Raw genomic sequence first — 12581 nt, 5'->3', positions numbered from 1 at the left:
TGCTATGTTTGCTCTGAGTTGAACGACGCCACCCTGGAAGATATCCCAAAATTCACCACTTCATCTTCCCTTCACAAATGACGGCCATCTAGCGATATAGCGGTAAATACACTAAATTTTCAAACTAATTTTCAGAGCCACTATGTATTTTCTAGTAAACTCATTTTCACATCAACGATGTTTTATTGCCTGATGCACAAGGTAGTGGTATTTTTTACGAATTTTCATTAGTTCTACGCATGAATTTTTGATCGAAAAATTGATGCTTTGTAACGTTTGGGCAAACATCCCACGCATTCACTTTTCCAAGGACGTTTTTGATAAAATTTGTATGGTCAACCCAATGTAGTATCATTCGACTCTTAATGGTACGAAATGTGTCAAACTGTCAGCCGACCCCTATCGACCCCTAGCATTTTGACGTAAGGGGGCTTTATTTCTGCCTACTTTTAGTGATTTTCTAAAATGTGGACACCTTATGTAAACATAGCCAGGCCTGCAGCTTGGGGCCGGGGCAGCAGGTAACCTCGACCCCTGTGCGTTTCGACCCAAGTATTCACACCCTCTTGTCATTGTTTGTGGTCAGATCAATCCCGGTCCCTTATTCACTTCGACCTCAGTCACTTTTCATGTTACATGTACCTGACAACGTTTTACTGAGTACATTATTAAACTTGTTTCTGTGAGAAAAGCTGCTTGCTTCGAATTCCCTACAACAACCTGATACTTGTGTACGCCGCGTGATACTTGTGGGAGGCCTGGTGTACCCCAAGCGGCCCCATTGTCATTTACTGACTAGGGAATGTGTGTCACTGAAGTGGGGATGGATTACAGCATGTCATTTACTGATTTTCGGAATAAGGCATTCGTCATTATCGCAATTGCTTGTCATATGCGGCAAGACTGGATGAGAGAAGCCGATCCGCTCGTCTTGGTGTCTTGACGCCAAATGAGCCGATTTCCGGTTTAAGCGTTGGACTTACAGCAATGCATTATGTGAGGTCTTCCAGGGTGGCGTGGAGTTGAACTTAAGCTAATGTCATCTGTTCACTTTCAAGTGACACAAAATTTACTGGTGAGTGTTGTGGTTTTACCATGTGTAGCAGTGCATAAATAACTTTAAAATAAAAATAGTGCTTACACTATTGAATACATATAACAGGAGAGATAATGCATTTCTAGTTAAAATAAATGTATTTTTTAATTAAAATTGACAGAAATAAGATCATACAAACTACAAACACATAGGACCATTAAGATTTATGCAAATTTACAGGGCTGCATACATTTATAGAAAATCATTGGAAATACATAGAAAATATTAACAATATACATTTGTATCTTTGTAAAGACTGGACTGAAATTACTATGGATGGCAAATCTTTTCAAAGTGATGCTACACAAAGGCGTGACCCTTCAAGTGTTTTTGCATGACAAAGTTCCACCCTCCCAATTATCATGTGCTAAAGCAGTAATATATCTTCTGTGTGTCAAAGTCTAATAATAATAATGTCTGATTTGACACAGACTTTCTCATTTGACCTTTGAACACTTATATATTTGTCCTACACCTGAATGGAAAGTGATATCAAAGAATATAAAGGAAAAAGTTTGAAAAACTGTCACAAAAGTGGTTTCAAAGAATGTTACAAAATATGTAATTACATTCTCTTAAATTCTTTACAAACATGGATAAATCTACATATATACAGCGCCATCCAATAATAGATCAGTATTTGAAATTTCTATCTTTTGATCACCAGGTGTTTTCATATTCAATCAGAAGATAAATTTCAAGTACAGAAACTGTAAATTGTGATGGTTTTTTACTATTCTTCTTTTTTATTGCAATGTTCTATTCCTAAGGTATTAAAGATACACAGTATTCAGCTTGTCATTTCAGCCTGAACACGCATGTTTAACTGAAAATGTACATGTGAAAAGTGTATTATTGAAGAGTGAATTCTGGTGCAGACTAGAATTCAAATGTAAACATTAAAGGCCCAGAAATGCTAAATGTTGATGACTTTTACCAAATTTCAGCCAGATTGTCTTGTCTTACTCCCATAAGTACGTTTGCGTGCAGGGTTTTAAGCCTGTCAATTCAGCTTGTACATGTGTAAACTGCATTGCCATTGTTGACAAATGAATTCTGGTCTAGAATTCAAGTTAAACAGTTTCCCAGTTTTGGTAATGTACAGTCTATATGCATGTGTTTGTATATCAGGTTGTGTGTCCTCTGTTAATTACACAGAAAATCTGCAAGATTTCTTAGATTACTTGTAAATGTATGCCTGTACAAACTCCCTCCCATCATTGTCATCAGTTTGTCTTTCTGTACTGCATGAAAGTGAAGGTGTTTTGTAATATGGCAGTTTCCCCAGTGTTGTGTAGTGAGGAAATTTTATGTAGAAATTAATGACAAAAGTCACACAACTACATCTGAGTGTCTCTACACTGTAAATTTGGGGGGGGGGGCTTGAAAAAATTACCCATGTAGGACTTGAACCCACATTCCCCAAATTCGGTTAAAGTTGGTTTGACATGTGCTGTCCTGTTTGCCTTATTTCTTCCGAGAAAGACCTCACATATTACACTGGCTATCCTCCTAAAGGAGATGTTTTAAGGAATCACACACCTACACACACACACACACACACACACACACACACACACACACACACACACACACACACATATATATATATATATATATATATATATATATATATATATATATATATATATATTATATATATATATATATATATATATATACATACAGTAGAAGTAACGTCGATTATCCGAACGCCTAGGGGGACATGATTTTTGTTCGGTTATGCAAACAGTTCGGATATGCAATCTTAGGGAGTCTGGGTCACTTCAGGCTATACACAAGTACAGTACATGTATACAATCATACACACCAAGTCAAAAGACAAAAAACATCGTATTCATTACATTCATTTATTTTTATTTCTCTTTAATAGTAGACTTGAAGACAGCAAATAAAATTTACAGCTATGAAGAAACTACATGTAGTAAATCACAGAAAAAAAAAAAAAAAAAAAAAAAAAAAACTTGCAATGTGAACAGCAGCTCAATATAAACACAAACAATAACCTAAATTTTCACAACATATTACACGTACAAATGCACCTTGATTTACGTTTCAATAAAATACATGTATTCAAACAGACAAAGCTTGTGATTCTATGAGTTCATAGACTTAATAAAGTGTCCTGCTTACATTTTCTTGAAAAATGATGTGATGGACTTCTGCTTGGCAGTCTCTTGGCGCTTTCGGACGGCTGTCTGGTGCATGCTACGGAGCAGCAAAAGTTGCGTCGGTTCACAGTTCGGTTGTGCCTCTAGCCATAACAAACATCGGGAGAACATGTCAGCTGCTTCGGCGTTGGTAGGTATGGGTACGCTGGGTTCGGTGTTTCCTTGTCATCGTCCTCGTCTTCCGATGCATCGATGTCCGTTGTGATTTCTGGGCAGCCTGAATGATTTCTTCATCGGCGAGTGTTTGACAGCCGGGGTCACTCTCGTCGACATCGAACCACTCGGACGCTTGAACGCGATCGTCTGCTGGAAGTGCGTTGATAACTTCTTCGATGGTTTTGTCTGAAGCTGGGTTGGTGACTTCGGGGGTGCTAGCAGTTTCTGGCGTATCGGCGATATTTATTCGGAGTTTGTGCCACGCATTAGCGAGAGTGTCAACGGTGAGTTCGCGCCACGATTCGGCGATCATGTAGCAAGTGTCTTTGAGTGTGACAGTTTTCACACACTCAGTCAGCGATATGTTGTTGGAGTTTTCTTTCACGATTTTCCGCAGCATTTTCCCCTTGTAGCGACGTTTCAAGGCATTCAGCACGCCTTGATCCATGGGTTGAAGCAATGGTGTCGTGTTCGGTGGGAGAAACATGCACGTGATCAAACCGTCGTTACTCTGAAGAACATCGGTGCTGGGATGTGATGGCGCGTTATCGATGAGGAGAAGCGCTTTCTCAGGCAGCTGTTTCTGGCGTAGATGATGGCGGACGGATGGTACAAAATCATCGCGAAACCACGTTGAAAATAGCTCTGCGCTCATCCAGGCATTTGCCTGATGAAGGTATCGAACCGGGAGGTTGTCCATGTTAACGTGTTTAAAGCAGCGAGGGTTGCGAGATTTTCCGATGATGACCGGCGGAAGTTTGTGTGTACCAGACGCGTTAGCACAACCCATAACGGTAACTCTATCTTTGCTAACTTTAAAACCAGGCGCGGATTTTTCACTGGAAGCAGCTAAAGTCTTTCGCGGTAAAAGCTTCCAGTACAGTCCGGATTCGTCGGCGTTGTACAGTTGCTCAGGCGTGTAGCTTTCTTTTTCGATGATTTCATGGAGTTTTCGGATAAACGGTTCGACTTTGCTCTCGTTTGACGACAACTTCTCGCCTTGGACAGATATCTGACGGATACCATGCCTCTGCTGGAAATTTTTCAACCAGCCCGTACTCGCCTTAAACTGAGACTGCTCACCATGTAACTGTTCGTCAAACCACTTTGCCTTTTCTGTGATGATTTGCCCAGCTAGCAGAGTGCCTCTTCTTCTCTCTTGGGTAAACCATGTGAGCACGGACTTCTGAAGGGCTTCATCGATCGCGGTCTTCATTATCTTGCGTTTGACGCCGACGTTGGTGTCCATTCTGCTGGCAAAGTCATGCAGCTTTGCTTTGCTGTTCTTGATGTCGGTAATTGTTGATTTTCCAACACCAAACTCACGCGAAAGTTTGGTTGCACTTTCACCGCGTTCAAGACGATCGATGATGGATAACTTGGTGTCGAGGTCAAGCATGTTACGCTTGCGTTTCACTGATGATGTAGCCATAATGACGTTGACAGAAGCTGCAGAAAGTTTATAGCGGAAGGACGGAGAGATTATCGATTCGATGTTACCAGATCACTCTTGGAATTACGAATGCCAACATCGCTCAAAACTCCAGACTTTATACCCTTCCAGCAAGCTAGTTAACACTTCTAAGGTCTGATGTAAATGCCGCGAACGTTTGGCGTAGAAACCGACCAAGTTGGGCGACTTAGGCGGTGACCTTTCAATGAGGCCGACAAAGCATGAATGTGGCCACGTCGTTGACAACTCTGTGCAGGTGTTATTTTCACACGTCATGCGATCGCACTCAACTGGTTCATAACATTCACACATTAAAACTTATAACAAAAGGCGAATGGGCGGTAAGGTTGTTTAAAGAAATAACTTTCTTGATAAAGTACAAAGAACTGTATGAACTGCTGCAACTTGGGGCGGCGGCCGTCTGTGTGTAGTGACAGGAAACAATGACTTATTTCAGGGGGACACGGTGGCGGTTCGGATAACCGAACAATTCATATAATTGACGTTCGGATAATCGACGTTTTACTGTATATATATATATTATATATAATATATATATATATATATATATATATATATATATATATATATATATATATATATATATATATATATATATATATATATATATATATCTTTGTGTGTATGTGTGTAGGTGCGCGTATATAGTATGTCTATGTATGCAAGTGTGCTGCACAGAAAAACTTGCACAATTTTTCAGAGCTACACTGTACATGTATGCCTGTACACAGTCACTCTATCATTGTCTTCTCATTGTCTGTCTGTACTACATATCTATTAACACATTTGCATGGTATATATATGTGAATATACATGTATGTACATATGTACATACAGGGACTATGATGTGCATATGTTTGCACGTTCATGCCTGTTGCAATGTAAAGACATAAATAATGCGCGTCCATCTCAACCCATGTTGTAAAAACGTTTTCCAGTGTGTTAACTTATTATTTTCCATTTGAGGCCTCGTGTTTCAATTAACACCAATGCAGTTACAAATATTTTAGTATGCTTGCTATGACAATGGGTCAAAATTTCCACTAAATTCATGACAAGCATTGTAACATATCGATTGTAATGACAACCACCATTGTTCATAACACTGGAGTAAAATTACCAAGCTGTTGTTAGTTTGAAATAGAATAAATTATATGCAGCACATAAACATACATTGGCCTGACAAACTATCAAAGTGTTCATCTTAATTTGTTCAAAGCCTTGACAAGGAGTAAAAATACTTTACCTACAATTTTATGGCATTAGAATATTCATGCAACAGTGGTTCATAAAAGTAAAATGCAAAATTGCTAGAGTGAGCATATGTTGCTTATAATATTATTAGTGAAGTATCTTAAAGGTACCCCCCCTTTTTACTCCATATTTTGGAAACTTCAAGCTCAACTTAGATGGGTACACCTCAAACCGCACCTCCCCCCCGACCCCCCGTGTAAATGATGAGTTTCTCCTTGCACCATAGGTGTGCATGTTTAAATGTTTGACCCTTGTTAACTTCAAAATAGATGACCTAGGCCTATACCTTCAACTGTTTCATCCGATGTTTTGTTTACAGCTTGTCGGGTATTCCTTCTCGTCTCAATTGCAGATTGTTGCATTGCATTCCTTTGTAAAGCTGCTGCTGTTATCAGCCGCGAGAAGTACAACGTTCATAATGATTTGCAGATCGTCCAACGCGCTGGGATTACCTCCGGGGATTACCTCCACTGAAGGGAAAAAGTACCTGCCGTGTGCCGGTGCAGTAACGATCGGTGACCCGAGTCAAACGATGGAGGTAGCAAACTAAGTCAAACATCGCATTTCGGCATGGTTGAGACATCTCGCTTCTACTCTCACGGTCAAAATAATCTTCGCAGCCGCTTTTTCTTTGTCCTTGAGTGCAGCTGTGCATGCTTTGGTATGTAAGCTGGGTGTGTTGTGACGTAACTGTATATACTATTAAAATAGGTAGGGGTCAGTTCCTTGTGCCATGCCGCCAGAAAAAATATTGCAATCTTAAAGCTGAAACTATATCACAGGACGAAAACACAGTAGTGATTGTAAGTGATATACAATAGAATTATACTCAAGAGAGAAAAGCACACCTAACGCTTAACAGGCAGTACAAGATCTGTTTCCTACTGCCCTTCCCTTTTTACAATGGACTACCCGACCCTTGACCTTCACTAAGGTAAAAGGTAAATATGAACCGCATCTCGACACACAGACAGAAACCGGCGGAACGCATAAGTCATGTCACGGTTTTTGTGGAGGGACCGTGGTCATGTACAGTGGCTGCGTGCACGATTTTGTGGAGGGACCATGCTGCGTATCATACCATCGTCAAAGATTCGCACAATGCAACATTTATTCGACCAGTCTTCAAGGCGACAGCTTATGCAGTGAACTGTGCGTGATGTAACAATGCAGTGCAGTGGATCGTCGCTCAGACCTGCTTATCCAGGTCATGGATAATGGCGTGCAGTTGCAGAAAAAACAGCCGGCTTTAGACTCAAGCACCTTACACAACATGTATTTTTGACCACAGTCGAATCGTGACTTTAAACAGCGTGTATGTATAACCGACATACTTGTTCATCTCAGGAATTTGACCACTTCGGTTCACTGTTGCGGCCGGCCAGGAATGTAGTGTAGTGGAGGTATCTCATTCACACACTCTTCCATGCCTATATAAAGGTATGTCAAGTTTGTAATCTTTATCCAAACACCCTTTTTATAGTTCCGCGGTTCAAATCAAACATTGACCAGTAAAGCTCAATCTTCAAATAGCAAGGGAGGAGTCCTTGGGCGAGGGGGAGAGGGTTGTTACTTTGAAATGTATTATGCCAAGGGACACTTTGTAAATTTTAGGCATGTCCATTTGATCAACAGACATTCAACTGTAAACATTTCCATTTCCATTACATTCAGCATCGCCCTTCAGGTCTTTTTATACTCCATGGTGTAATTATACAGACATACATGGTATAATATTGCAAATTACCAAGGTACATTTTCTTTTAACATTGCACCTCTGCTTCTACAGTACATGCATGTGCGTTTCTCAGGCCCACTTCTCCCATTGCCAATATCTTGTATATGAAATATATTAGGATTTCACTGAAATTTTCCAGCTCACAGAGTCAGAGTCATTCATTATGGCACCAGAATTTTGCCAGCACTGAAGGTCGTCTAGCCTTGTGTTAAGAAAACCTTTAAGTACATTTTTACAGTGGTTTTCAGAGACATGCACAAAAATTGTATCTTTTAAACCTCAAATTTAATTAGGCCATGTTGATGCAAACTGTCAATGTAAAAGTAGTGTACAGTTTGCAATTTCCTGAGAAAACTGACAAGAACTTTGCCATTTAAACAAATCCAATCATGGTGCAATGAAGCATTTGATAACTAAAACTACTCTTACATGTTCCCTACCACAAGTTTGTTGAACTGATTGCACTCTGAATAATTGCCTATATTTTCACCAAAAGTACCACGTTATCTTTCACAATATACAAATTTATGTTTTGTAAATTCATTTAACACTAACAAAAGAGCTCTCCATTAATTATATTCAAATGATTAGAGAGAAATGAATTAAATGTGAACTGAGAAATATGAATAGACTTAAATAGTACATGTACAGTTGTGTACTAGTCAAACATACATTTGATGCTGAACACTTGCAATAAGAAGGTCTTTCATACTCTGGTATTTTAATTGCAAAGGTAATTCTGGAGTTTTAAATGAAAGAGTAAGTGAAAACTACACTGTACAGGTACATGTGACAGCCAGCTATAATACTGTACTGAAATGCCAGTGTCAGTTGCTTTGAGACAAACAACTTATTACACCTTCACTAAACTGCTGGATCTACTTTCCCTTGGACCCCTCACCAAAAACAAAAAAATAGAAGCATAGTCACATAGGGGTCATGATATAAATCTATGAAATGGTCATGAATGTGAAGACAGCCAGAATTGAGCTGACGATGTTCTGGTGTACAGTACTGAAAATGAGAGAATAATTATACACATGGTACATAGTGAATTTAAAGATTTTTGTTTTTTCTTTCAATTACATGTCAATACATATTTTGTATGCTGTTTGGTTTGTATGGCTCAACTAATATGTGTGTTTTATTATCTTTGATTGTAGATCATTGCCATGAGAAGGACACCAACAACACAATAGAGGCTGAAGAATTACATGGGCACATGAACAGTACTTCATATGTGTGTAGAGTTGATAGAGGAGATTGATGACGGAAACAAAACGGATGGGACCCAGAATACTTGCCAAGACTTCAAGACCATATTGAGGAGTAAGTAGTCAAACCCTTGATGGAAAAGCTACATCATATGTCAAAGAAAATCAAGGGACTATAGTTTAGGTAGATTCTACAAATACCTAAAAATGTTTGAAGCTTTCAACTTCATTGATTTAAGAACATTGTCACAGAGTTTTTTCTCCAATTTGGTTTTAGAATGGATACATGTAGCGAACAAAATTCAAATTGACATCTTTTGATACATGTACAGTAAGATTGAAGTCATGGTCAAAGATACGAGAAATTCCCCTGACAAAATACTGGTTCAGTTGCTTTGAATATTGAAACAAGGACTCTAAGGGGTGTCTTTAACTCATACTTGTATACATGTAGTTAAATACATGTAGCTTTTTTATATGTAGCAGTTATACAGGAATTTGTTTGGCACTACTAATTACGTACAGTTTCAGACTTTTCAATTCAGTCTAGTTTTTGTGGGTTTTTAGCTTGTCAAGATCTGTTGTTACACATTTAGAAACTAATTTCATTCAATTCTATACACTGTTCTATGGCAGAGTACTAATGTGCAATATTTTTTTTTCACAATCTGATTAATTGCTGGTGGCTGAGATAGGACCCATACATGTACATGTATATCTACATGTACAACTCACATATGATTGAATTATTTTTTATTTCAACTCTGTAAACCAAAACAAAAGATGAAATCATGTTTACTTTGATACATGTATGCTTACTGTCAAAAGAGAGCATTGATATACTTTTATAAAAAAAAAATAAAATTTAAATAGAAAAGGCCATTTCTTTGAATCTTCAACATTTTGCAAATGTGCCATGATAAACATGCAGAAATTATTCAATTCTGAAAATTGATATTACATTAACCCTTTTCCTGCCAAGTTCATATTTCACCACCAGGTCAAGATGGTTAAAATAATGAAACACAACATATTCCATATGGTGTATTTTAACATAATACATACATTTGAAGGCTGTTGAAAACATAAATTCTATAAACTTGATTTTTTTTACCAAAGATGCTTTAACATACCAAGCCAAGTGGGTGAAAATACGTCATGTTTTGGCTCAATATCGCTTTTTACTGACTTGGCTGATGGGGAAGTGATACTGTCTGGCAGGAAAAGGGTTAACATAACATAACAGTTTTTACATCAATTCTTAAGCAGTCACAATATTTCAACTGATCATTTGCAGTATTTGCTTTGTTAGATGGCTATTGTTTTTCTCAGGCTAGAACTGAAGGAGCCAAGTGTAGTTGGATGTTTTTAATTGTTGTAACATGGCAAGGATATTGTGACAGTAGATTGGAGACAATGTGTTCTCTCTTGTAGACAATGTGTTCTTTCTTGTAGACTGCAATATACATGTAAGTATTAAATGCTTGAAGAATAATTTAATCTAACACTTTCTCAATACAGATAGGGGTCAAAAATGGCTATCTGTGCTGACCTTAATTCAACATTAGTAGTACTGAAGCAACAATTTGGACAACAATGAAACTCTAACAATCACATTCTTTTTCACCTCAGTGACTTCATAGGTTTCTGTGGCAGCTACAAAGTCACATAAAATTTTTTAGCACACAACATGTATTTCCATACATGTAGGGACTAATAAACAGAATTGAAAATTTAATTGTTTATGGAAACTCCACACAGGGCACTCTGCAGTGCATTTTGTTGTCATTCACAACTGTACATTTTCCTCATCTTCTAAAACCCTTTGAAGTGTATACCAGTTTAACTTGTTCATCAAAGTTCCTTCCAAAATTATATAACTTTTTACAATCCACATTCATAAGTTACCGTAGTATTTTTTATTTAAGTGTGATGCTACATATACATGTATCTGTATGTAATGATTAAGCCCCTTCATATCTATCAACATGATTACATTTTATTCTGTATCAGATGTGTTCTTACATGATTAGGTTTTCATTTTTCTCTGACACTTCTGTGTAGGGCTATATACGCTGTACGCTGGCTGCAAGGTCACTTGTAGTATGATGTAAATCTCTGTCTTTCAATTTGAAAATAGTATAGTAGGTCTCCAGTGCTACACTTAACTTTGTGGCCACCCAGTGTATGGTTCATCATTATGTATCAGGACCATCAACTTACAATGATAATTCAAAGACACTAAAAATTTGCATTCATTTGCTAAGAACTATGTATATGGTATATCAATTGCTTTGTACCAGTCAATTACATTGCAGTAGCATGTATATACAATCTGTTGAGAATTTGTTGAAAGCATTACTACTAGATATTGCTAAATTGTTGTAATGTTGCAAAATAATGATTTGTTAATTGTAAGGTGGAAGGGTTGAAATTTAAACTTAAGGCTGCATTCACAAACACCTCTGGAGGGGAAGGGCAGGAGATTTCAGGGAAGACTTGAAAAAATTTAAAACATGCCCGGGGCATCATAAAAAATGACATTGCAAAGGATGGGAGACTTGAAAATTTATTGAATATCAAATTCCTTTCAAAATACCTTCTGGCACTTTCATTTCCAGCCATTTCCTTTGCGGCGTGACATAATTATATGTGCTTATGAGTACATGAAATTTCATGTACTCATTAGCACATATACACTGTAACTACCATCTTCTAATAATTATGTCAATTATTCAGGTCCATAAATACACCAATATTGCAGTTTTAAATTAGGAAAAAATTATTCACAGTTTTGCCATAGACTCCAATGTATAGGGATCAACATTTCTTAATTTAAAATTTGTTAGGGGGTATTTGAAAAAAATCTGAGAACTTATTTGGGAATCCCCCCTCCAGAGCTTGTTTGTCAATGCAGCCTAATGGTTCAGTGTAGAAAAGCATTCAATCTAAGTATGGCAAATTATAACTGTAATTTTGAGATATATTTTGTTTGAATATATTTGTACCTGATGTAACACAAACATTGACTTTTCTTTCAAATCAGATGCTCTCTTAACATAATGTACAATGTATTTGTGAATATATTTTGTAATGTATATTACTACTACATGTACTCATTGAAATGTTAAATTCCTTATATATATATGTCAATAAATGGTTATGAATTGTAATTGAATGTAATTTATGCCTGTCACTTTCATTTTTTCCACAAAGAATTTCACTATCACCTTTATCTGTGCACACATTCTATATTTACACATATTGTCCTCTAGTGATGGTGATTCAATTAAGGAAATGTCTAAACAGTCATAACTGAGTATGGCCAATAGCATTAGAACAGACGAGTTCACCATGTGAAGTATCGTCAACAATTGTTCAGATTTGGAACTGAGTATATAAGTAGTGTTTAATCAGATTAGTTGACTTTGAAGTGTTGTCAACTATAGTTGAGATT

General features: G+C 37.4%; 1 protein-coding gene and 1 long non-coding RNA gene across 2 annotated transcripts; one reads left to right on the top strand and one right to left on the bottom strand.

Annotated features, from left to right (window-relative positions):
• Positions 1-3400: 3400 nt before the first annotated feature.
• On the bottom strand, positions 3401-4876 carry LOC139128534 (jerky protein homolog-like). Its single transcript, XM_070694299.1, has one exon. It carries the CDS (start codon positions 4874-4876, stop codon positions 3401-3403), a length of 1476 nt encoding a protein of 491 aa, XP_070550400.1.
• A 1556-nt stretch (positions 4877-6432) lies between these two features.
• On the top strand, positions 6433-12307 carry LOC139128524 (uncharacterized). The gene is made up of 2 exons (XR_011551327.1): positions 6433-7612; positions 9074-12307. It is a non-coding gene; the product is annotated as an uncharacterized lncRNA (long non-coding RNA).
• Positions 12308-12581: the final 274 nt, after the last annotated feature.

Source organism: Ptychodera flava, unplaced genomic scaffold, assembly GCF_041260155.1.
Source record: "Ptychodera flava strain L36383 unplaced genomic scaffold, AS_Pfla_20210202 Scaffold_58__1_contigs__length_828623_pilon, whole genome shotgun sequence".
Taxonomy (NCBI): Eukaryota; Metazoa; Hemichordata; class Enteropneusta; family Ptychoderidae; genus Ptychodera; species Ptychodera flava.
This window is presented reverse-complemented; position numbering and strand designations above follow the sequence as displayed.

Bases quoted from the DNA above. Each gene is read 5' to 3' on its own strand.
- LOC139128534 (XM_070694299.1), bottom strand. From the start codon at position 4,876: ATGGCTACATCATCAGTGAAACGCAAGCGTAACATGCTTGACCTCGAC.